This window comes from Eleutherodactylus coqui, chromosome 7, assembly GCF_035609145.1.
Source record: "Eleutherodactylus coqui strain aEleCoq1 chromosome 7, aEleCoq1.hap1, whole genome shotgun sequence".
Classification (NCBI taxonomy): domain Eukaryota; kingdom Metazoa; phylum Chordata; class Amphibia; order Anura; family Eleutherodactylidae; genus Eleutherodactylus; species Eleutherodactylus coqui.
Genome location: NC_089843.1, coordinates 217,622,280 through 217,646,596, shown reverse-complemented (window position 1 = coordinate 217,646,596; position 24,317 = coordinate 217,622,280). Strand labels below are relative to the sequence as shown.

Sequence of the window (24,317 nt, the reverse complement as noted above, 5' to 3'; positions counted from 1 at the left end):
CACCATCAACATAGCCAGTTGTTCACCTCTAGAATCCTGTTCTATGTTCTTATTCCATGGCCATCCACTGGGAGGATGGATGAGAAGGCCACCTGTGCTCCTAGTTCCTTCACCTTTTTCCTCTGCTCTGTTCTTTGTGGGTATATTAATTTCTTGCTGTACCTCTTTCTCCTCTGCTCTATTCTTTATGGGTAGAGTCATTTCTTGCTGTACCTCGTTCTCCTTTTGCTCAGGAACCAGTACCAAGTCCCCCTGCATGAGAACCTCGTACCGGTTCCTGAGCACTATGGGAGCTGGCTAACTCCTGATCCTCCTGCTTCTTTGGGTCACATGCTTCCATTCCTCAGCTTCTGCAGGTACACTGGAAATTTCAAAATGTTGAAAGAAAATAAGACTTTCTTCTACTCTGTCAAGGAAATCCTCCTCTTCCTTAATCAGTTTCAATGTGGCTATTCTCTCCTGAAGACTCTGCACCTTTTCCTCCAGTAGAGACACAAGCTTGCCTTTCTGGTAGGTGAAGTTTGGCTTTTCCTCTGGTCGGTCTGTAAACATATAGCATACGTTGCAGCTCACCATATGGCTCTTCTTTTTCATGTTGTCAGTTGATGTCCCCTTCTAAATGTCAAGAATTGTAGTAAAGATACATAACTTATAAGATACTACTAAGTGTACAACTTCGGCGTACGGTCTGGCGGTGTCCTCTGAGCAGCTAGAACTGGCTAATGCTGGCAAGCTTCGCGCTTCAATGGGCTTTTAGAAGCTTCTAATATGCAAGTGACTTACATCCCTGTTAGTGAGCCCTAAGCAAATCACTATGTGTCTACTGAAGTAATAAGAGTATAATTGGCCACAATGTCACCTGTATATACATTTTCCACCTAGTTAAAAAAAAAAACTACGTGGAAGCCTTCACCGGGGCAAGCCTTCACACTGACCCTTTATTAGCGAATATTCCATGGGTCTATGGGCAATCACAGCTTCCCTGATGATCTAGTGCACTGAAGTTGTCTATGGGAATATCTCCGTTGGTCTAGGGCAGCAAAAGGGTTAAAGGGGTTGTACCAGGAGCACAAGCTATGCTGTATCCATAGAATAGGGGATAACTTGCTGATCGGTTGAGGTCTCACAGCAGAGAACACTGCCGATCTTGAGAAGCTGGTTCCAGGTCTTCCTCAGCCTCTTCTTACAGTTGGGTCACTTGTCCCCCACAGTGCGGTCACAAGGAAAGAAGTGCTGGCCGAATGTGCGTAGTTGGCGCTTCATTCATTTCAATATGGCTGATATATATACACTATAGTGCTTGCGGCTTGTCCCACAGTCCCATTGAAAAGTGAATGGAGCCTCAGCACGCTTGCATGACCAACACTCCATTCCTGTGGTTAGGGAACTACTTGTGAGAATCGTGCTTAGACTGGACCATGTAAGAAGTTAATGCAATTATTCCCTCTATGGCAGTAAAGAGTAAAGTCAGCATCCATAGTGGTCTAGTTGTGACTAACAGGTAAATCATACCTAGAGTCTAGTGTTAATTACCCCCCAGGCTTTAGAGCCATCTCTTCTGTAACAAGAAACTGAACATTATGTGCTAATCACTTTCAGCTTCATGTCACATCCCGGAAGTGATCAGAGAGAAGAGAGCAGGGAAGGAATTGAACCCAATTTTAATGATAGGTATGGTAAACGATGTGTACTCCTGTATAGTGCTCAATGCATTCAATGCTACGTGGAGTTCTGCATAAAGTCACCAGATGATGGACTGTTGTAATAAAAGCTTTATATCATATAATGCTAAATAGCAACTGCCTAATTAACACCCTGAGAAGAGCATGCAGAAACATCAAAATTGTAATTCAAAAACATCAATCTGCAAACAAAAACTGTTGAAACAATAGTTGAGTAAACACAGAACTAAGTGGCCTAGGGGGATGGACATAAGCAAAAGTGAGCAGTGCATTGTGTAACTTCTATAAGTTTTGGGGAGTTCGAAGCAAAGGGGAATGCTTACATAAAATGAAAAACCAAAATATGAAAAAAAAATAAAAAATTTAAAAAACTTGGATAATACAAAGTAACAGGTGGACTAACCTATGTTCATGGCATCTCTCAATATTTGCAGCTTTCTCTTCTTTTCTCTAATCCTTTCTAAGGCACTTGAAATTGCAACACTGGTTGGCACTTCTGGTCCATGTTTTGCTTGGTCCATTTTCTGCTTGCCGAAAACATCAGCAGCATCGCTTCTGAGGTCCTTCATTTTCGGCATGGCTTTAATTTGTCCATTCAACGTTTCAGATATATTCCGTTTGTAAGGGTGCACAGCAGACAACCCCCTCTCCGTGCCTTGGCTGGACAACGAGGATACATCGAACGAGGAGGCCCAATTCTTTTTCCTTTGACTGCGCTCGCTCATTTTCCTTTCCAAGTGGTTAGGCTGAAGATGGTCGTAAGCATAATGTGATTTTGCTATATCCTCATACGTGGAGCCAAGTTCTAATGATGGGAAACGGTCGTCTTCATCTTCTTGATCTTTAAAGGCAAGAAAACCCATGGACTTGCTGAGGCCTCGGTTAAGAAAATTCAGCTGTGAAACTGTATTAGCACCGACGTCACATTCTGTGGAACCTCCTGAAAATTCAAGGGTAGAACGTCTCGTTAAATCAAGGGATATTTAAATTTATTGACGCATGAAAGAAAAATATTTCATTTATCAAAAAACGTTTTTTTTTTTAAAAATAGTGTTTTTTAGGCAGGATAATTAGAAAATGCGCCCATGTCCAGTCTTTTGACATTGTGGGTCAGTTCCGATTTCAGTGAAAAGCTCTCCGATTTACAAACGTATGACCTTAAATGGTGAAAATAAAACATTAATGTTGAAGATCCGTTCCTCGAATTGATCAATGCATGTATTCTGTTGCCATAGTAACCAAAAATATCCATTGGGCTACAATTATCGCTAGTGATTAGAGATGAGCGAGTATACTCGCTAAAGGCAATTACTGGAGCGAGCATTGCCTTTAGCGAGTACCTGCCCGCTCGAGACTGAAAGTTCGGGTGCCGGCGGCAGGGGAGCGGTGAGTAGCGGCTGTCAGCAGGAGGGAGCGGGGGAGAGGGAGAGAGAGATCTCCCCTCCGTTCCTCCCCGCTCTCCCCCGCAGCTCCCTGCCCGCCGCCGGCAGCCGAACCTTCAGTCTCGAGCGGGCAGGTACTCGCTAAAGGCAATGCTCGCTCGAGCAATTGCCTTTAGCGAGTATACTCGCTCATCTCTACTAGTTGATATTCCGTCGCGGCCGTGGACAGGTGGCCTTAGGTTCCTTTTGTGTTTTTGATTAGCCCGTAGACATGTTTATAAGTTCCATTCTTATAGGAGAATGTAAAATGTTTTTTTGCCTTCTGTGCGAGGTGTTAATTTCTAAGTTCGTTTTCAAAGTTAAACGCTATGGACAGGGCTACTTTAATATCCGATTGAGCCTAGTGCAGAGGTATTAAAATACCCCTCCCCCTCCACTGTTGCCACATTTACCTCCATCCTCAAACATTTTTTGTGGCCCAGCAGGCTTTCCTGTGGTCTCCACTCTACTCTGGGTCCAGCAGGCATGTGCCCATCTAAGCACATGATCACTGTGGCCAATCAGTTTCAACAGGTACTGAGGCTAGTGATTGGCTGCAGCAGTCACATGCTTCAACAGGCATGCCGGAATGAGTGGAGACTAGAGTGGCGGAGGCAAGCAGTAGACAAGTATAGCTTTGAAATGATTAACCTCCTCAAATATTTTTCAATCGAATCTGGGTTTTAATTGATTTCAGTTTGTTTTTCAATGGAATTGTAGAGATTACGGCTCATAGAAGGTGGAAATAACTCTGAAATGATTCATCTTGGTCAAATGTTTAACATGACGAAAAACCTGGCATTTTGACAGGGGGGGGGGGGGGGTGTAGACCTTTTATATCCACTGTATGTCTATAGCATGGGAATGTTTGATAACCTGGAAAGTCTTGCTGTTGCATTGAAGACGACCTAACTATAATGTTCGAATACCTCTAGTGCTCCATTTACTGCACACACAGACAATCCTACCCTAGTAGTCTATATTTTTGAGCGCAGTTACATCACACAACGATGACACCCTCCTCCTCAGGACTTTTCATACTTTTCAGTGGAAATTGTAGACTGCGTGGACACGGAATTAGACAAACTGATTCAGGATGTGGTTTGTTGCTTTAGTTCTTAGTATGACAACATTACATAATCCACAGGGTCTGGTGTTATCTATGGAAATTGGAGGCTATGGAAACTTTTTTTTTGGGGGGGGGGGGGTGATTTTTTTTTTCTACTTAAATGCATGTTCAGATAACAATTTCTGTGTTAGTGTTGAATTTAAAATTCCGCACGGTTTCTCTTCTGCAGCTTCTACATGTCTCTGTATATACGGCAGTCTAAAAGGTACTTTTACCGGGATGGCTATCGGGCGCTAAAGTGTTTGACAGCCACACAGGAGCGATTAGCCGTTAAGTAAATGGAAGCATAGTGTGCCGGAGATCTCTTCTGGTCGTTCGCCTCCATTAATTTTGAGCGAGATGAAGGACTTTACATAATGAGCTATCTGTGTGTACTGAGCGACAAGTTCGCTAGTCTCTTTGTTTCAATGCGTTAATACTAAGTAACTAGCAACTGAGCCCTTTCTTATTCAGTCCCCTATAGGGTCCCATTCATTTGAGCAATTTTTCTTTTGGCCCATGTAAAAGTCCCCAAAGTCTCAAGAGGAGATCCGGCAGGGAGTTTGGACTGACCGTTAAGCTTTCTGCCTTTCTCTGCTCTCCTGCACGTTTTATCAGTTAATTTATGATCAAAACAAAGCTAAAACTTTGCAGTCATAAATTAGTTGATAAGAAATTTCCTGAGACGAGAGAGCAGAGGAAACCAAGCCGGCCGGTCCAGCTTCACTAACAGATCTCCTATCAAGGCTTCATTGAGTATATATCAGCCCCATTTTCATGGCCGGGCCAATATACGCTTCCCATCTGATGCATTGGATTCCAATGCATCAGTTCGAATGGCCGTTTTTGTGATGTGTAAAAATGGCCAGCCGGAAAAGATAGCGCATGCGGTGTGCATTTCGGTTGGCTGTTTTTACGCCAGCTCGAAAAGAAAGTTCTGCAACTATCCTTCAGCCAGAATATGGCGGCCAGTCCCATAGACTCCTTGCTGGCTGTTGGCAAAGAGAGGGGGCGGGAGATTAGCACAGTCGCTCCCGCCCCAGCCGGCTCCCTCCCATTGCAGAGAGCCGTCAAGAAACGGAGAAGCGGAGGGAGTTTAGTTTAGCTAAACTCTCTCTCTACGCTTGACAGTATTCCGGGTGCGGCGAATGCATGCCGCACTCGGCCGTCTGACCAGGCGCATAAACGGGAGATGCAGCTGTGACTCGGTCATGCGATATACGGTCGCGCTGTGGCAAATATTAAATCCCATTGCAAATATGATGGTCAGTCTATAATTTATGCATTTAAGTGAAAAAGACCATTGTCCGTAAAGGTGTCCGCAGCCAAAGGGCTCTTTAACCATAGGGCAATATGTGCATCTGCACCGTCTCCCTGGTAGCCCTCGGCCTCTTGCCACCGGCACCAATTTCAATTGTATCCACATTCTCAGAACACGATACAACGGGAAAATATGGTATCTGTGTATTGCACAGATAACGGGTCGCACTGCAGGTGGAACAAATCTAAAATGATCCAACTTTGTCAGATTTTCAAGCATGACAAATTATGGCATTTTAACAAGGGTGTGTAGACTTTATATCCACTGTATAGCAGTAGAAAAAAAAATATGATTGTGAGCATAAAGCTGACATATGCATGTGTGAAGGGTGGAGACCCTACAAGATATATGCATGTGTGAAGGGTGGAGACCCTACAAGATATATGCATGCGTGAAGGGTGGAGACCCTACAAGACAACTTGTAACTTCCTAACTCAAGGGAACTAATAAAAATAAATACTGCTTTGAGTCTTACGCGTATACCGTATATACCGGCGTATAAGACGACTTTTGAACCCCCAAAAATCTGCTCTGAAGTCGGGGGTCGTCTTATAGGGCGGTAATACAAAAAAAAGAAAGTGTCAAAAAAAAAAAAAATCATTGCTCACCTCCCCCGGCGTTCTGCGGCGCTGCTGCAGGATGTTGCTCTCTCCTGGTCCCTGGCAGAGCATTGCTTTCTGAATGCGGGGCTTGAAATCCCCCCCTCCAGAAAGCTAATACTGTGATTAGCTAACACACGCCATCAGCCAATCACAGCCATTCAATGACATCATTGAATGGCTATGATTGGCTAACACGTGCGTCTTCAGCCAATCACAGCCATTCAATGATGTCATTGAATGGCTGTGATTGGCTGAAGGCACGTGTGTTTTAGCCAATCACAGCTTTCAATGATGTCATTGAATGGCTGTGATTGGCTGACGGCGTGTGTTAGCTAATCACAGTATTAGCTTTCTGGAGGCGGGGATTTCAAGCCCCGCGTCCAGAAAGCAATGCTCTGCCGGGGACCAGGAGGGAGCGACATCCTGCAGCAGCGCCGCAGAACGCCGGGGGAGGTGAGTAATGATTTTTTTTTTTGCTCCGCTATATCCCCAGCGTATAAGGTGACAGTTGGGGGGTCGTCTTATATGCCCCGTCGCCTTATACGCCGGAATATACGGTAAGTATGTAATATTATAAATGAAAAATTCACAATGTGTAATCTTCTAATTAATATATTTACCACCGGATACGCACTTTTTAAAAACAATAAAGCTGTAATGTCAGCCAATAAAAAGAAGCAACAGTAATTTAGACATCAGGTCTTTTGGGTTTTGCTTTCTTGGTCTCTGAATGTTGCCTGTGGTGCAAACCAACGATGCCCAATGGATGACCCGCTTGCTGGCTGTGCGCCCAAGGGCTCAGTAGAAGGCACATAAAGTGCAGTTGCTTTACCCAGATCATTATCAGGCAGGAGTGCGCCATCCAACCATTAAGGATAGAAGTAGATATCATGGTGCCCTTGCTGCCATCTATCTCAAAAAATAAAACTAGGAGCTAGATCCTCCTTCTACAGGTCCTTACAATTAAGGCATGTCTTAAATAGCCAATTTCCGAATATCAAGTGCACCATCACCCAGTAACTCTTGACAGGGATGTACTTCTCATGAAGCCCAGATGGCCCAATGTCAAGCCTACAAACATACTGTTTGAGGTCCAAAATTTCCTTCACACCTGGAGAGGTGGTGCAGATGCTGACTGCTAGAATAGATACCCCGTGCCACAATCTCTTCAGGAAAGTCTACTGGGTGTAGAATCTATGTGGCCGCACATACTACTCAGAAGGAAAGCAACTGCTCTCCTATGGATGGACAGCAGAGGAAATTGGTAAATGCATTTATCCATTATGAGAAGGTGGTCTACAAAAACAGAAATTCCACAAGGTTTGGGGTATATGGTGTAACTTCACATTGCCCCAATTTTTTCCTGTGCTTCTGCGATCTCAGCTGAACTCCAAAGCCCTCCCTTACGGTGCATTCAGACGACCATATATCGGCTGGGTTTTCACGCCGGCCGATATACGGCATCTCTCTCTGCAGGGGGAGGAGGCTGGAAGAGCCGGGAGCAGTGCTCTGAGCTCCTGCCCCCTCTCTGCCTCCTCTCCGCCCCTCTGCACTATTTGCAATTAGAGGAGGCGTGACAGGGGCGGGGCTAAGTTTGCAGGAATTAGCTCCGCCCCATTCCGCCTCTCCTCATTGAACATAGTGTAGGGGGGTGGAGAGGAGGCAGAGAGGGGGCGGGAGCTCAGTGCACTACTCCCGCCTCTTCCAGCCTCCTCCCCCTGCAGAGAGAGACGCCGTCGTGAATACGCGGCCGATATATGGTCGTCTGATTGCGGCCTTAAAGTCAGTCTTACCCTTAGGAGGCTGCAGTGTCTTTTGGGTCCGTATACTGCTTAGGGCGACACCAGGGTCCCCAGTACAGTTACAACTCTCCTAATTGCGCTCACCTCCCTTCTTGCCCTTGTTTCTCTCCCAGGTATATGCACTGACTGACTTTTTTTAATTTTTATGACTGTGTTTAATAAAAAGGAGTTTAAAATAAAAAAAAAAAAAAGCAAATGAATAGAATTTAATGTGAACGGTGGCTGCATTACCAACCTCGCTCACTCTAATGTGTACAGACCTGTCTGCTCCCTACGCTCTGTCAGCTGCCGGGAGAACGGCTGATTGGCTGGGGGCTTGATAGACACCCCCCCCCCCACCCCCGCCTATCCGGAAGATAGGTCATCAATAATGTGTAGGTGGGTAACCCCTTAAGCTACCTTCACTGCCCTAGATTTTAGTATTTATTGGATGGCTGTTCTGCATTGCAGGTTCAGGCCTAGTTTTAATAAAATCAGAGCCTTCCCATCACCTAATGTTTTTTTCCTTCTTTTTTTTTCATTTTATGTAATAATCTAATTTTTCGGCAGTCGTAATGCTTTTCTGAGTCACGCTGGCTGTTACTAGACCACAACATAAAAAAAATGTAATAAATCGTAAATACACGAGTCAACTTAACCTTACGGGGAAATAGATTTCATTAGACAAACAAGAACATGACCGCTAATTGTGAAAGATGTGATGACTAGACCGAGAAATCAGCAGTAAACTAAGGGCTCCTTCAGACGGCCGTATTTGCCAGTGTTTTTGCAGAGAACAGAACCCATTGATGTCAATGGAATCGCTCACATTTCCTTTTTGTTCCACTTTTGTGCGCACACCAAAGGTCCCCATAGAGGTCTATGGGGAGGTACACAACTGTAAGATGTGCAATGCATTGTGCGGTTCAGTGGGACAAGGAACACATCTGGAACACATTAGGCTAAATAGCAGACAAACCTGTCCTGCTTTAAATGGCTATGTGCAAATAAACATGCCTCACATGCGCAAAAATATTGTAGAATACACCGATACAAGGGCAAAAGAAACTCGTTCATGGCGCAAATACGCTGCACTGGGGCATCAGCAATTACTCGTGTGAAGGAGTCCTAAAAAGGAACAGAGTAGACTAAGCAATGTTCATCTGTATGGATACACAAAGGCTACCATACAGTTTCCGACTACCAGCCTGTTCAAACATACACAGTCCTGAAAGCCCGTATTGTGCCAATATCCGTGTAGTCAGTGTTGGGTAAGGGTAGTAACTTGTTATCATCAGGGCAGCTGAATCATATCCTGATACATATATCTCTAATCTTCTTTAAACAATGATGCAACCGATAACTCAACTTGGAGGCATTTTCCAGGAATTTGGGTGAGCAGCACTGTAGCTCCCTTGTTTCAGTGATCAGCCTGATCTCATTAACAGGACCCTGCTCGCTGATCAAAACTTTTGACGTGTCGCTCTGACATGGCAAAAGTTTGTCAAAGTGCTCAAAAGTTTGAGAACGTTACTCTAAAGGAAAGCACTGACTTCAATTAAAGTCAGACTAGTGTTTCGCCGATCAGAGGACCAAAGCTCTAGAAACTTCTGCTAGCCATCGGTCATACATCTTCCCTGCAGTAGCTGCTAGAGGCCGGTCAATCAAGTGCAGGGAAGCGCTAGGTCCGCCAGGACAAGAACTGCTCTTTTTTAGCAGCTCTTCACTCTGTCTCAGAGCGATGGTGACCCTGAATGGAGGATCCTCACCATGATGTCCATAGGCTCTAATAGGGTACGTGGAACGAGGTTTTTTGCTTGCTTTATGATTTTTTTTATTTGGGTTTTTAGTCAGAATTAAGCTATAGGTCCAGTTTTACAGATTCAGGTACCTGCAGGGAGTCTCAACCCTAGAAAATTAAAAGCTGTGGGTTAAATATGTTACGTCAGTAAACCACAAAGTCATTAAAAAATCTCACTAAGCATAAAAATAAAAAAGAAGGGTCTACAGAGTATAACAAAGATGTGTGAACGCAGCGTTAAAGGTAAACCACTGAATGAGTAAAATGTAATAGAAACATGAGGCCCCATACCTAAAAACTAGGAATAGAAAGAACTTTATGACAAGAGCTGCACTGACCTGAGGGCAAACCTTTCCCTCGTAGTCGGTCCCGGATTGCTTGGCTGCGCTGTGGATCATTCATTTTATTGCCCGTCTGATCCATCTGTAAGGAAAAACAAATTTATTAACTTTTTGCCTCTGCAATTGATTAGAGAAGAACTGCCAGAGCCCACTGCAAGTCAAGGGCGCCAGAGCCCACTGCAAGTCAAGGGCGCCAGAGCCCACTGCAAGTCAAGGGCGCCAGAGCCCACTGCAAGTCAAGGGCGCCAGAGCCCACTGCAAGTCAAGGGCGCCAGAGCCCACTGCAAGTCAAGGGCGCCAGAGCCCACTGCAAGTCAAGGGCGCCAGAGCCCACTGCAAGTCAAGGGCGCCAGAGCCCACTGCAAGTCAAGGGCGCCAGAGCCCACTGCAAGTCAAGGGCGCCAGAGCCCACTGCAAGTCAAGGGCGCCAGAGCCCAATGCAAGTCGGGGCGCCAGAGCCCAATGCAAGTCGGGGCGCCAGAGCCCAATGCAAGTCGGGGCGCCAGAGCCCAATGCATCTATATATCCATGCTCAGGAAAATTATTCAGTAGAATTAGAAATAGTTATAATGTAAAGGTGATTGACATTCTGATACCCAGAACCAACCAACAGGGAGTTCCCTTCGCTGTATCACCCTCTCTGCTTGCGCAGCTCGGCACTCCTCTCCACTATTATATATTTGAGGACATACTATGATTTCACAGGACTGAAGTTTGGAATTTGTTAAAATCAAGATTTTGCCACTTTGTGTAACCGCCTTTGTGAAAGCAGATGATTGATGATGAAGAGTACATTTTGTGATGCAGGCTTGTGTTCTTAAGGGCTTATTTCCACAAGCGTATATCGGCTGGCGTTTTCACGGTCGGCCAATATATGCTTCCATCTAAGCAGTGCCCCCCTTCCCTCCCACTCACCGGCTCTCTGCCTCTCTCCTCCACTCCTGTGTTTTCAATAGGAGGGGGCTGTATGGGGAGGGGGCAGAGTTAAGCTGCGCTCTGTCCCACCCACTCCCATTACTGGCTATAGATTGGGAGGGGAGTGGCAAGAGCTTAGCCCCACCCACTCCCATTGCAAATTGTTCGGGGGGGGGGTGGGAGGGACAGCGTATATCGGCCAGGCATAAAAAACCCGGCCGATATACGCACGTCTGAATAAGCCCTAACAGAGACGAAGCTTCACTCAGTTTGCGTGAATGTAGAGGATGTGATCCATGAAATTTGTTGTAGATGCTATGGGGATTATGAAGAAATGCCACGTTCGAGCACAGGTCTGCAAGGCCCCATTGAAATCAATGAGAGTGTGTTGTACTGCGTTTAGCGCGGTGCTCGGACACAGCGCTAGCCGTGGTAAAACGTGGCTGGTGTGGTTATCTTTGTCTTTAAACTGCTCACCCGAGCAAACTGGGACATTGCTCAAGTGAAAGATTTCTCACGCCTTCTAAAAGAGCTCTAAGACTAATAGGAAGCTTTCCCATGTCACAGATTACGCTTCACATTTCACTCCTTCAAATCGAATTCAATTCAAAATGTGACATTTTCTGCAGATCTGCACCAAAAACCGTGACAAAATCCACAGCAAAATCAGCAACAAGTGAACGCACCCCAAGAAAGGGGCACAGAATAGTGAAGATGCCCCACAATACCCAACACCCAAATCATGAAGCGGCACCGACATGTTCCCTTCTGATATCTAACCATAACTTACCCACGTTAAGCTGCCAAGTACCAGCTTTACCAGCTGTTTGATGTAATAAAATGAAGGTGAACAGTTGCTGTTGCGAATATAGGCACTGCAGCCATCCAAAACCGTGCGTGTAGTCAGCCTTGTTATACAATTGTCATCGCACATGTCCAGAAGAATACTGTTCAAGCGGTCCCCTAGTTTGATTGGCTGCATAAAACAAAACATTGATGTATATATTATAAATAACACAAGAGTTAATAAATTGCTGCAATAAATTTAACAAGCACAAAAAAAAACAAAGAAACACATATGAACGGGTGGAGATAAAAAGCAATCTTGAAGCATATGTATGCCAAGTAGCTACATAAAGAGCTTTTCATACAGCCTGATGATCAGGCAATCAGGGATTAAAGAAGTATGGATCCAAAAGTGCTGGTGACACCAACAGGACGACCTCAGAAGGATGGAAGGCTGAGTCAACCTTGAGTTGGCTACCTGAACCATGCAGGTATTGAACTTGCAACCTTCAGGTCGTGAGCGACCCGAGTTGTCATTTCTGCTACCTTAACACTTTGTGCCACATTAGGCTCGAAGCTTCTCCAGGAGCAGAGCGGACCAGGGCTGTGACACCCGGAGAAGCTACTTCTGTTTTCACAGCCCCCGTCCTCTCCACTTATGGAGAAGTTTCTCCTGGTGTCACAGCCACGATCCTCTCCGCTCCTGAAGAAGCTTCTCCTGGTGTCACAGCCCTGATCCTCTCCGCTCCTGGAGAAGCTTCTCCTGGTGTCACAGCCACGATCCTCTCCGCTCCTGGAGAAGCTTCTCCTGGTGTCACAGCCCTGATCCTCTCCGCTCCTGGAGAAGCTTCTCCTGGTGTCACAGCCTTGATCCTCTCCGCTCCTGGAGAAGCTTCTCCTGGTGTCACAGCCCTGATCCTCTCCGCTCCTGGAGAAGCTTCTCCTGGTGTCACAGCCCTGATCCTCTCCGCTCCTGGAAAAGCTTCTCCTGGTGTCACAGCCCTGATCCTCTCCGCTCCTGGAAAAGCTTCTCCTGGTGTCACAGCCCTGATCCTCTCCGCTCCTGGAAAAGCTTCTCCTGGTGTCACAGCCCTGATCCTCTCCGCTCCTGGAAAAGCTTCTCCTGGTGTCACAGCCCTGATCCTCTCCGCTCCTGGAGAAGCTTCTTCTGGTGTCACAGCCCTGATCCTCTCCGCTCCTGGAGAAGCTTCTCCTGGTGTCACAGCCCTGATCCTCTCCGCTCCTGGAGAAGCTTCTCCTGGTGTCACAGCCCTGATCCTCTCCGCTCCTGGAGAAGCTTCTCCTGGTGTCACAGCCTTGATCCTCTCCGCTCCTGGAGAAGCTTCTCCTGGTGTCACAGCCCTGATCCTCTCCGCTCCTGGAGAAGCTTCTCCTGGTGTCACAGCCCTGATCCTCTCCGCTCCTGGAGAAGCTTCTCCTAGTGTCACAGCCCTGATCCTCTCCGCTCCTAGAGAAGCTTCTCCTGGTGTCACAGCCCTGATCCTCTACGCTCCTGGAGAAGCTTCTCCTGGTGTCACAGCCCTGATCCTCTCCGCTCCTGGAGAAGCTTCCCCTGGTGTCACAGCCCTGATCCTCTCCGCTCCTGGAGAAGCTTCTCCTGGTGTCACAGCCCTGATCCTCTCCGCTCCTGGAGAAGCTTCTCCTGGTGTCACAGCCTTGATCCTCTCCGGTCCTGGAGAAGCTTCTCCTGGTGTCACAGCCCTGATCCTCTCCGCTCCTGGAGAAGCTTCTCCTGGTGTCACAGCCCTGATCCTCTCCGCTCCTGGAGAAGCTTCCCCTGGTGTCACAGCCCTGATCCTCTCCGCTCCTGGAGAAGCTTCTCCTGGTGTCACAGTCCTGATCCTCTCCGCTCCTGGAAAAGCTTCTCCTGGTGTCACAGCCCTGATCCTCTACGCTTCTGGAGAAGCTTCCCCTGGTGTCACAGCCCTGATCCTCTCCGCTCCTGGAGAAGCTTCACCTGGTGTCACAGCCCTGATCCTCTCCGCTCCTGGAGAAGCTTCCCCCGGTGTCACAGCCCTGATCCTCTCCGCTCCTGGAGAAGCTTCCCCTGGTGTCACAGCCCTGATCCTCTCCGCTCCTGGAGAAGCTTCCCCTGGTGTCACAGCCCTGATCCTCTCCGCTCCTGGAGAAGCTTCCCCTGGTGTCACAGCCCTGATCCTCTCCGCTCCTGGAGAAGCTTCCCCTGGTGTCACAGCCCTGATCCTCTCTGCTCCTGGAGAAGCTTCCCCTGGTGTCACAGCCCTGATCCTCTCCGCTCCTGGAGAAGCTTCTCCTGGTGTCACAGCCCTGATCCTCTACGCTCCTGGAGAAGCTTCTCCTGGTGTCACAGCCCCAAGTCCTCTCCACGCCTGGAGAAGCTACTCCTGATGTCACAGCCCCAGTCCTCTCCACTTCCTGAGAAGCTTCTTCTGGTGTCACAGCTGTGGTACTCTCCGCTCCTGGAGAAGCTTCTCCTGGTGTCACAGCCGCGATCCTCTCCGCTCCTGGAGAAGCTACTTCTGTTGTCACAGTTCCAATCCTCTGCGCTCCCAGAGAAGCTTTTCCTGGTGTCACAGCCCCGATTCTCTCCGCTTCTGGAGAAGCTTCTCCTGGTGTCACAGCCTCGGTCCTGTCCACTCCTGCTGTCTCCAGCACTATTGGTTCCATACTTCTTCAGTCTCAAGAATATTGCACTTTCTAGATTGACCTACAAAGGGGGTTACTTTGAAAAGCCAACAAAAAATGCTAATTTCATTCACCAAATAAAAGAGAAGTTGGATATTTCAGCCTATTGTCTCCCGACCTTCATTGGAGAGTTGAGCCAAGATACCAGATGATGGTTTTCACATTCTTACGCAGGCGTTAACGGATTACAGAGAACTATATGCCCCGCCAGTGAGATATCTATGTAGCTACTTACCTGACTCTGAGGTACATTATAGTCCGCTCCCCAGTACAAGGTCATTCCAAGGGAATAAATATGAATCTGTAGGGGAAAACAGAATCATTACAGATACAAACATTTACGGATGTGGCCCCAATTTAGTGCAAGAACAAATAATCCCCACATGATATGTAATCAGTCCGCATCTATTAGAAAACATGTCCCGACGCTACTGTGAAAAAGGAAATGACTTTTATGGTTACTAAGAAAGTGTAATGTAACAACTGCAAGAGTAGAACAATCTAGTAGAAAGAACTCGAATTCTCACAACAACCCCATATTGAGAATCAGGTGGAATCCAACATGGATCTTTCCGCATAGATTTAGTTCTAAGAACCACAGCTGAGCTGCACATCTCTGTCACGGCTGCGCAAATTTATGGTCAAAGATCGGCATTTGGATTCAGCTCTTTTCAATGGGCAAATCTGTATAAAGATTCCCCAGTGAAGATTCATGTAATTCATGACATGTCACTTTTTTTGCATGCGGATTTGAAATTCCCATGCAGAAAGAAATCTGCGCCATATAGACTACAGCATGGATGAAAGTAATGGGATGCGGATTTGTTGCAAACACAGTTTCCATGTCAAATGCAAGCCATGTTTTCTGTCGTATAACAGGCCTTTATAGTCAGAAAATTTTAAATACCCTGTTTACCCTAAGACCTACCCTGAAAATAAGCCCCAGCCCAATTTCCAGGAAGGCTTGAAATATAAGCCCTCCCCTGAAAATAAGCCCTAGTTACATTACAGTTAAAAAAAAAAAAAAAGCATCACCTAGCAGGCTTGGTCCAGGTCCCTCCAGCTGTTCTCTAAAGGTTTAACGCAGTTCCCGAAGTCCTCAGCTGCTCGTACATCATCACTTCCTGGTTACGAGATTCATAAATCCCACCTTCAGGAAGCGATGGATATGATTGGCTAAGCAGCGGTTGAAAAACCAATCAATGCAGCGCTGGATAAACCAATGCAATGGCTGTGATTGGCCGAGGCTCAGCCAATTCATGAATTTCGCCTCTACAATGCGATTGGCTTAACAGCAGTGGAAGAACCAATCAATTCAGTACTGAATAAACCAATCACGGCCATCGCATTGGTTCATTCAGTACTGCATTGATTGCTTCAGGGTTTCCTAGGGGTCTTTCTCTTTCTGCCATTATACAATGGTGCCATGTGCTGTCTATAACCAGTACTGCGGTATGTGGCATACAGGAGAGGCCCCCCTGCCAACAGAGCGGCCAGTAATCTACAGTAAGAATACCCTGCCGGATGCCTTCCAACATCGAAGCTGTACAGCCTTCAATCAGAATGTCTTCAGGACGTCAGACAGTGGAGTGGAAAGGGTTAAACCGCTTCTCAGCCAATCACAGCCATCGCTTCTTGGAGGCGCAATTTATGAATACCGTAACCAGGAAGGGATGTTGTATGAACGGCCCAGGACTGTGGGAAGTGCGGAGGCGCTCCAGAGAGCAGTGGGAGGGACTCGGACCAAGCCTGCTGGGTAAGTATAATAAGAGCTACCTCGAAAATAAGACCCAATGCCTCTTTTGGGGCAAAAAATAAAATATGGGACAGGGTCTTATTGTCGGGGAAACATGGTATGTAGTATGCAACTTTTCTGCAATTTCCGATTGCCCTTAAGTTGCAACTGACAAGAAATTTGGCAGAGAAAATGGTCAGGTCTGAGGGTGGTCATATATCTGTGCTGGAACCTCCGGTTGGAGGTTCCGTCGCAAATCCGGCAAAAATACTGTAGGAAATAGTCCTGCATGAACTGCTCTTCCTTCTGGCTAACAGCCGGCAGCTGAACAGAAAGCAGACCAACCCTGTTATAGTCAACGAGGTCCGCTTGCAGCCGTTTGGCTTCATCATAAGACGGAGCCGTTCGGCTAGGCCATTCCCCTTTCTTGCTCTGCGAACGGAGCTGGAAGACAGAATCCCCAACGCAAATGTGAAACCACCCTAAATAGAGTCAAAAATCATACAAACAATCTCCACAAAGGACGTTCTAACAAACCGATCAGTTTACTTCCTACACTTTTAGACCCTCTGTGAAGGTTTGTTCTTGTTGTGAGCTCATCATGCCACCCCCTGGGCTCTATTCACACCATCAGTCATTTCATTCCATTGACTTTTTAATGTTTTTTTGCTGCAAGAATTGAGTAGTCTACACAAGAACCACCGATAAGACAACAGAAAGGGGCATTCTCATCTCGCAGACTTCTACATACAGCAGGGGGCATGACTGAGCCGAAATGAAATACAGCCATTTAGATTGCCTTTAAACGAAATTAAAACTTCTAGTAGTTGCAGATCCTCCCTTCTAAACCCAATAAAATCTGTCCAATTTAATAAAATGTCATCATTTAGTAGTCCGATGAAATGATTTCGGAGCGGTTCTAATGCAGACGCCTCTGGCAAGCTATGGTTGGTTGAGCAGACATTACTGGCAAACGGAGTAGGAAAATCATACCACATTCCTCACGGTTTCAGTATTGACTCATTTGTGTAACACTTCTGCCAAACGGTTTCCAAAATTGTTAAAAGGGGACAAAAAATGTAAATAATACGGTATAAGCAACGCACCAGAACAATCCCATACAAGATGAAAAACCGCCAACTGCAGGCCGCAGAGGAACGAGGGGACAGAACACAACTTAGGAGAAACACTTAACGAAAAAAATCCTGGGCATATTTTAATCTCACACATTTTTCCGTGCGTTACGTAATTGTTAATGCACGGATATTTAACCCTTCATTATTCCATAGAGAGACAGTCATGTAACGGCCGCTATAACACACTAAGGCCTCATGTCCACGGGGAGAATCAGGCCCGCTACGGATTCTCCATGGAGAATCCGCAGCGGGTCCCTCCTGCCCCGCGGACGTGAGCGCTGAAAATAAGAATAAACTTACCTGCAGCAGTCCATGCGTGTCTTCCTTCCGTCGCGGCCGGATCTCCTTTCTTCGGCCCGGCGAAGAAAGAAGTTTCCGGCCACGAAGGAAGGAGGACCTGCATCGCCCGCAGCAGGCGAGTTTAATTCAGGCGCGGGTCTCCTGCGGATCCGGACGGCTTCCATAGGCTTCAATAGAAGCCTGCGGGAGCCGTCCCCCCGGGAGACCCGCGCCTGAATGGAGCATGTCCGGATTTTTTCCTGCACGCGGGACCCGTATTTAACTACCTGCGGGTGTCTAATGCATCCCTATGTGGCGTGGATCGGTGTGCAGGAAAAACGCTGCGGATTTAAAATCCGAATTTGCCCGTGGACATGAGGCCAATATGGAGACAACAGTTTTGTTAAAAGGCAAATTTTACTTTTCGCTAATAATATCCTAAAAGGGGTTTTTCAAGCCAATACCACCGATGAGCTTTTGTTGTTATAGGTCATCAAGAGTTGATCAAAGGGGATTGGCGACGATCAGCTCGTTGTCAGTGCGTATGTCCTCATAGCAGAGCAGAAAGTCTAGTAAATGGAGTGCATGTAGGAAAAAGTGATGGTAGGTGCAGTCTTCTTAAAGAGGCCCGAGACGCATTGTTAAGCTTGACGCCTTTGTTTTTTAATAAATCCAGCATACAATAAACGCGTTTCGGGGCTGTTGCGCCCCTTCCTACACAATTAGTGTGTTCTTCCTGGAGACGAGAGAAGCAATAATGCTGATGTGTGTCCCCAGCTAATACTGAGGAAGGGGCGCAAAACCACCGAAACGCGTATTTTGTATGATGGGTTTAAAAAAAGCGGAGGAATCAAGTTTAAGAATTCATCTCGAGCCTCTTTAAGAAAAGGATTCTGCCTACAACCATTTTCCCCCACATTCACTCCATTTATATGTACGTCCTCCTGGGAAGGTTTGTGAAAAAGGTGCAGCCAACTCTAGAAATGTCACTCATCAAGAATGGAGCATTTTCACTCCCACACAAAACAAGGAAAAACGCCCAACACCAGTTTATAGACTTTAGGCCCGCAGGTACTGCTTCACCCCCTTTTGTTGTTCTTCTCAGGAAGTCGAATAGGCAGCTCCCCTCCCAACGGGAGCGAAGGTGCCTATTACACTTCCAGCCCTGCATCAAAGTTGGAGACCAAAAAGGAAAAGGCGGCTTTGCCAAGCCACCTGAATTCCTATTGCAACCCCTATGACAACGTCTGACCCCGATGCACCGATTGTTGGCTGAGTAATCAGCTGATCACTGGGGATGCCGAACAGTGGATCCCCAGCGATCAACTATTATATCACTTGTTGACTGAGGATAGGTCACCAAGCCTGGAAAAATCCCTTTAATAGACCGAGTACCTTTAGAACTCATAGGTTTTGACTATTACAGCATTTGAGAAGAGCTGATATCCGGGATCAACGGGACATAATGGGAAACACACTTTACACTTTCATTGCGGAGTCTCTAAGGATGAGCTATGTGCATCTACAGCAGCCGGCATGGACAACCCTTCAGTTAAGTTCAGCCCTCAGGGACAGATTTTGACAGTGTTTCAGACACCACTAATTTTCTGTGTGACCCCCTATTACTGCTCTAACTTCTAATCTACCAATGCAAAACCAACCATATGACCTCCTGTGTTCACATTCACAATTTTCCCCAACCCTCAGAGCCAGAAGGCCACACAAGGGTCGGACACAAGTGGCCCTCTTGTTGGAGCTTAGAGACCCATCTGTGCTCTTGTCCGCATTTCCCAGAGCTTGAAAGTGTAGGGTCTGGCACACAAGAACACAGCAAGTGTTTGCGACAAACACATGCCATTATACAAAATTCTTGAGGTCATCCAGGCTGGAACGCCCAAACAAAAAGGTGTCCAAGCTTGTGAAAAAGTGTTGTAAACATTTCGACCATGGCTGGGATTCCATCTCCTCTGATTTTAGCCACCCCTGGATCACCACTCCTGGCTTCCCAACAACCCAGCTAACTCTTTATTAATTCAAATCTTTTTTTATTAAAGTTTTTTGTGTCCTAAGACACTTTTAACAGACAATACAAACAAAAAACAAGTCCCCCAAGTGAACATATCCCATAAGTCCCTCCTGGACTGTCTTAGCACATCGCTATTCCATTGTCATATATGGGCTTGTTGTAATCAGTATTGTTTGCTGTTCCCTGGAATGCAAGGGTTAACACAGCAGTCTCCCCCTCCTCTCTCCTCTCCCTCCCCACTCCCTCCCTCTCCCAGGACACAGTTATTCCATCAAGTATTTAAACATAACCAACCCAGCTAACTCTTGGTTGTGTTCCGGAGGTTGCTGGTCACCTATTGGAAAGGGCAGGGGTTGGAAGGGGGGTGGGCGACTACATCCAAGCTCCTGGCATACACCAAGCAACTACTGACCTACCCTTGTGTGTGGATCCATTCTACACATTGTACTTTCGATCTTTGAATGAGTGAATGTCAGGTTTTGCTCTTGGGCAGCCCGTTTATACAGGCAGATACATTGTTGGCTCGGTCAAATGAGAACCGTTCGCTGTATAAGTGACAGAACGACTGAAAATTCAGTAACCGAACGATAAAGCTATCTATCTATCTATCTATATACATACATATACATACATACATACACACACACACACACAATAATAATTTTTTTTTTTTTTGGAGGGGTGGGGGGAATCTTGGACTTTTTAAAACACAATATTTAGGAGTTACTTTGGGGGGGGGGTTTACCAGAAATTACAAGTTAGGACACAGGATAGGGGATGACTTGCTTATCAGTGGAGGTCTCACTGATCCCTACGATCCTGAGAATGGGTGTCCCTATTAATTTCAACAGGGTTGACAGATACCCGAGCGCTTGCTGCTCAGCTATTTCAGGCAATTCCACTGAAACCGAATGCAGGAGCAGCATACTTGTTTGGCCGGCGCATTATTTAAGTCTCCTCCTCACTGGGGAGAGTAAGCCCATAGTGAGGAGGATGACGGAAATATCATCCCCTTTTCAGAGATCCGTGGGGTTCTTCGTGATCAGACCCCCACTAAATCACCAAATAACTACTTGTGATTCCGGTACAACCCCTGTAAAGATGGGAGTTTTTGAAAGCCTACATAATACACTGCACTAATCATGTAGTGCAGTGTATTGCTGACTATTTGTCAGTGTTCTACTGACAAACATCTTATGAGGCCCTGCCTTTGCCTTTCTCCAATACTTGGCAGACCTGGAGGGCATTGTGAGCCATCTGATCCATTTGGTAAAAATAATGACATGGAACCAAAATGCGCCAAAAAGACGATTTATCAAGGGCCAAAAAAAAAAAAAAAAAAATCACAGACGAATCTACTGACTTCTAAGCAGAAACTAGCATTTTACGCCACTATCTGGTTAACAGCGGAATAAAAGAAAAAAAATGTGGAGAAGACAATGAGATACTTGTACAAACCGTAAGCCGACCGTGACTCAACCACGTTAATAACTATTACTCCAAGGAACATAAAAGAAACAGCCCGGTGCACTCAACTGAAGCACGAGCGCTCGCCCACTATACCTGAAATAGATAAACTAAGGTGACCCGGGCAGGCGGGTAGCAGGGGCGTGGGCTCCGCGGCCCCCACACTGGGAGAACAGTATATGGCTTACGAGATCTAACCCCGTACATTGCATATTGCTGCTTTTGTGCCCGCTTATAACGAACTCTCGCTGTATTCATCCGTTGTGTATATTAAGGGAGTTAGAGGATCACCCAGTTAGCCCTTTGCTGAATTACAGCTTAAATGAGCTATTTTCTTTGGTTTGTATTTTGATCACCAAAATAAGTTAATTTGGCTTAGAAAAGGTCCCACGTATGTAATATGCCGCGATTATATCGCAGTGACAGAAACTACATGGGTATAATGGGTCCCACACATACCTTACTGAAGAGCTGCATACATGGAACCCGGTGTGCACCTCCATAGAGTCTACCGTAGGGATCTCTAACCAATCAGGAGTGCCGTAACAATAGAAGCGGATTGGTTGTTCAGTCTACCGGGAAAAATCCTGGTGGGGCGGTCATGTCCTAGGGCCAACCGCAATTGTGGCTGCTACAAGCATCCCCCTACGACTACGGCCAAGGCTATAAAAGGTAAAAAAAAGCACTGTATACTCCCCGCCTTCACTTTTTGCCTGATCCGGTCCTCCTTGACTTCTGGTTGCACGGTCATGTGCTATGTGACTGCTGCGTCCACATAGCGGTCAGGTGCGACCGTGCAACATTATTGGAGCAGCATTTTTAATGCCAGGACAACAGGGGGGGCATTAAGGGGCAGCGGTTTTAATAATGGTGCAACAAGGGGAGGCATTATTAATGACGAAGCAACAAAGGGGAGCATCATACCAGATAAAAACATAAAATGGGAGTATTATTACTATTGTGGCTACTGAAAGGGGCACCATTACTACTATGGCCACAGAGGAGGTGCTGTTATTACTGCGTCCACTGAGAGGGGCACTATTACTATAGGGGCCAATGGAATAATGGAGGTAAAAATCATACGTCATAAGCCACGCCCCCCCAACCACATTTTTGTAGGGGTGCCTCAAGGCTGAACAGGTTGGGAGACCCTGCTCTACTGTAGGGACTTTCATGAGTTGCCAGGGCTCATTCACATAGCCGTATGCGTAAAACATTGCGTGGGGCATGCAGCGTTTTACCAGTCTGTGTGAGCTAGCAAAGAGCCAGCTATTGGCGCAATTGGCAGAGAGTGCACTGCGCATGACGGCGTATCTCACACACACGGTTATGTGCAATGTGACTTTTGCCCCCCCTCCCCCACTCTTTCTTATGGCGGAGTTGCATATATATATCGTAACCCATCCGCAATGTATGGACACTACGGACAGTGTTGCATACGCCACCCATAGGAAAGAAAACGGCTCATGCTGCGTGATACACAGTGAAATAGAGCATGCTGCTAACTTTTTCACGGGTGTATCTGTGCGCAGTGTTTAAATGCCAATGTCAACGGTACAATGAAAGTCCATAAACTTTCGCTGACTCCATTCTTCACGTATCACGCGGATGTGCAGGAGCAGAATTCGCAGCAGGTTGTCCCCAGCGGACATTCTGCAGAAAATCCGCAGCGCAACTTCTGTGTCAAATGTAACACTAGTTGGTGCAGATTTTAAGACGGAATTTGGTGTATATTCCACCCCTCGTATGAAGAGGTTGAACCCGCCGATCCAAAATCCACTCCACAAGTTGATTTCTGATATTTGGGCAGATATTTCCCACAGAGCTGGCCAAGGTATAGATCTGAGTAATGGCGGCTACAGGGAAGGGGACTTCCGTACATCTAACCACATCCGCATGGATACGGTGCACGTAGGGGTCAGCGGACCTCCGTACATCCAACCACGTCCGCATGGATATGGTGCACGTAGGGGTCAGCGGACCATTGCACGCTAATGAACTCATTAGAGCAAGTACCATTTTATATGGATATGGGCCAAAGTGTAAATAATGCCGCCATAGATTTGTGGTTATCTGCTTGCAACATATTTGAGAACTGGTTTTCCTAAATTATCCACAGGTCCACTTCCCGTTCTTTAGTGTCTGGGAGATTTTTTTCCAGGGGTGGGGTGGGGGTGGCGGGGTGTGTGGCTTTATTGCTGGGACAGTGGGGCAGCGTCTCAACTGCAACAGGGCTGCTAAGTAAGAGGTGCCCAGAGACTCCCCTCACCACTAACATAGCTGTGCTTGTCCTTCCCTTGCCCCCATCCGCCCCAAACACAGAAGACTTCTAGTTCTATCAAACTGCAGCACTGCACTTGGTCGGTCTATGTGCCTAAGCCCCGCCATCAGGAGAAGAGGGCAGGAGTCATTCTAGGCTCTGGCCACATAACTGAACAGGCAGTGCTGCTGTTTGATGGAACAGGAAGTCTTCTGTGTTCTTACTGGTCAGCTGGCAACATTAACTTCAGGTAGCTTTTTCTTTGGAGGGGGGGGGCACAGGGGAGCTCTATTACTATATAGGGGTACAGGGAGCATTACTACTATATAGACGCATATAGTGGGGCTTTATTATTTTATAGAGGTACGATGAGGGCTCTATTACTTTGAAGGAGGGGACAGTAACTTTACAGGGAGCAAATGGTGGGCAGGGCTTTATTTCTTTAAAAGTGGTCATCAGAGTTAAAAAAATTGAAGAAAAACTCATCCCCACATATAAGATTTTTTAAAAAGTCATCTATTTACCTGTCCTGCAGCAACACATTGTGGTGTCTCCGCTATGACACTGTATTAACAATCTGCAGTCATCACAGGCTGATAATGCAGCCAATCACAGATCTCAGCATTCAAGCACTTTGAAGTCTGCGACGTCCCATAAACAGGCTATCTGCAGACTGTCAACCGAACGCGGCGCAGAGAACGCATCCGGGGGAAGTTGGGAGAGGAGTAATATTCTTATACACAGTAAACTGCCTGGGGCACAAAGTCGGCATTATTACTTAGTAGTTATCGTCCTCTGTGCTCCCTATGTGAGGAATAAAAGGGGAATTACTACAGAGTGGGGCACAGAGCAGGCACTACTTCTTGTACAAAAAAAAAAAAACAAAAAAAAAAACAAAACTTCTAAACAAATCCTTACTCACAAAATATATAAAAATTAGTATCAATCTATTATCAGCCAGTTAAATATAC

General features: G+C 46.5%; 1 protein-coding gene across 5 annotated transcripts in view; it reads right to left on the bottom strand.

Moving 5' to 3' along the window:
* PTPN13 (protein tyrosine phosphatase non-receptor type 13) overlaps positions 1-24,317 on the bottom strand; it is a 210,946-nt gene that overhangs the window by 120,993 nt on the left and 65,636 nt on the right. For all 5 annotated transcript variants that reach the window (XM_066574375.1, XM_066574378.1, XM_066574379.1 and 2 more), the window contains exons 4-7: positions 14,679-14,744; positions 11,763-11,948; positions 10,055-10,139; positions 2,086-2,622 (exon numbers count right to left, since the gene is read on the bottom strand). In XM_066574375.1, the coding sequence (XP_066430472.1) occupies positions 2,086-2,622; positions 10,055-10,139; positions 11,763-11,948; positions 14,679-14,744 (874 nt within the window). The remainder of the gene's footprint in view (positions 1-2,085; positions 2,623-10,054; positions 10,140-11,762; positions 11,949-14,678; positions 14,745-24,317) is intronic.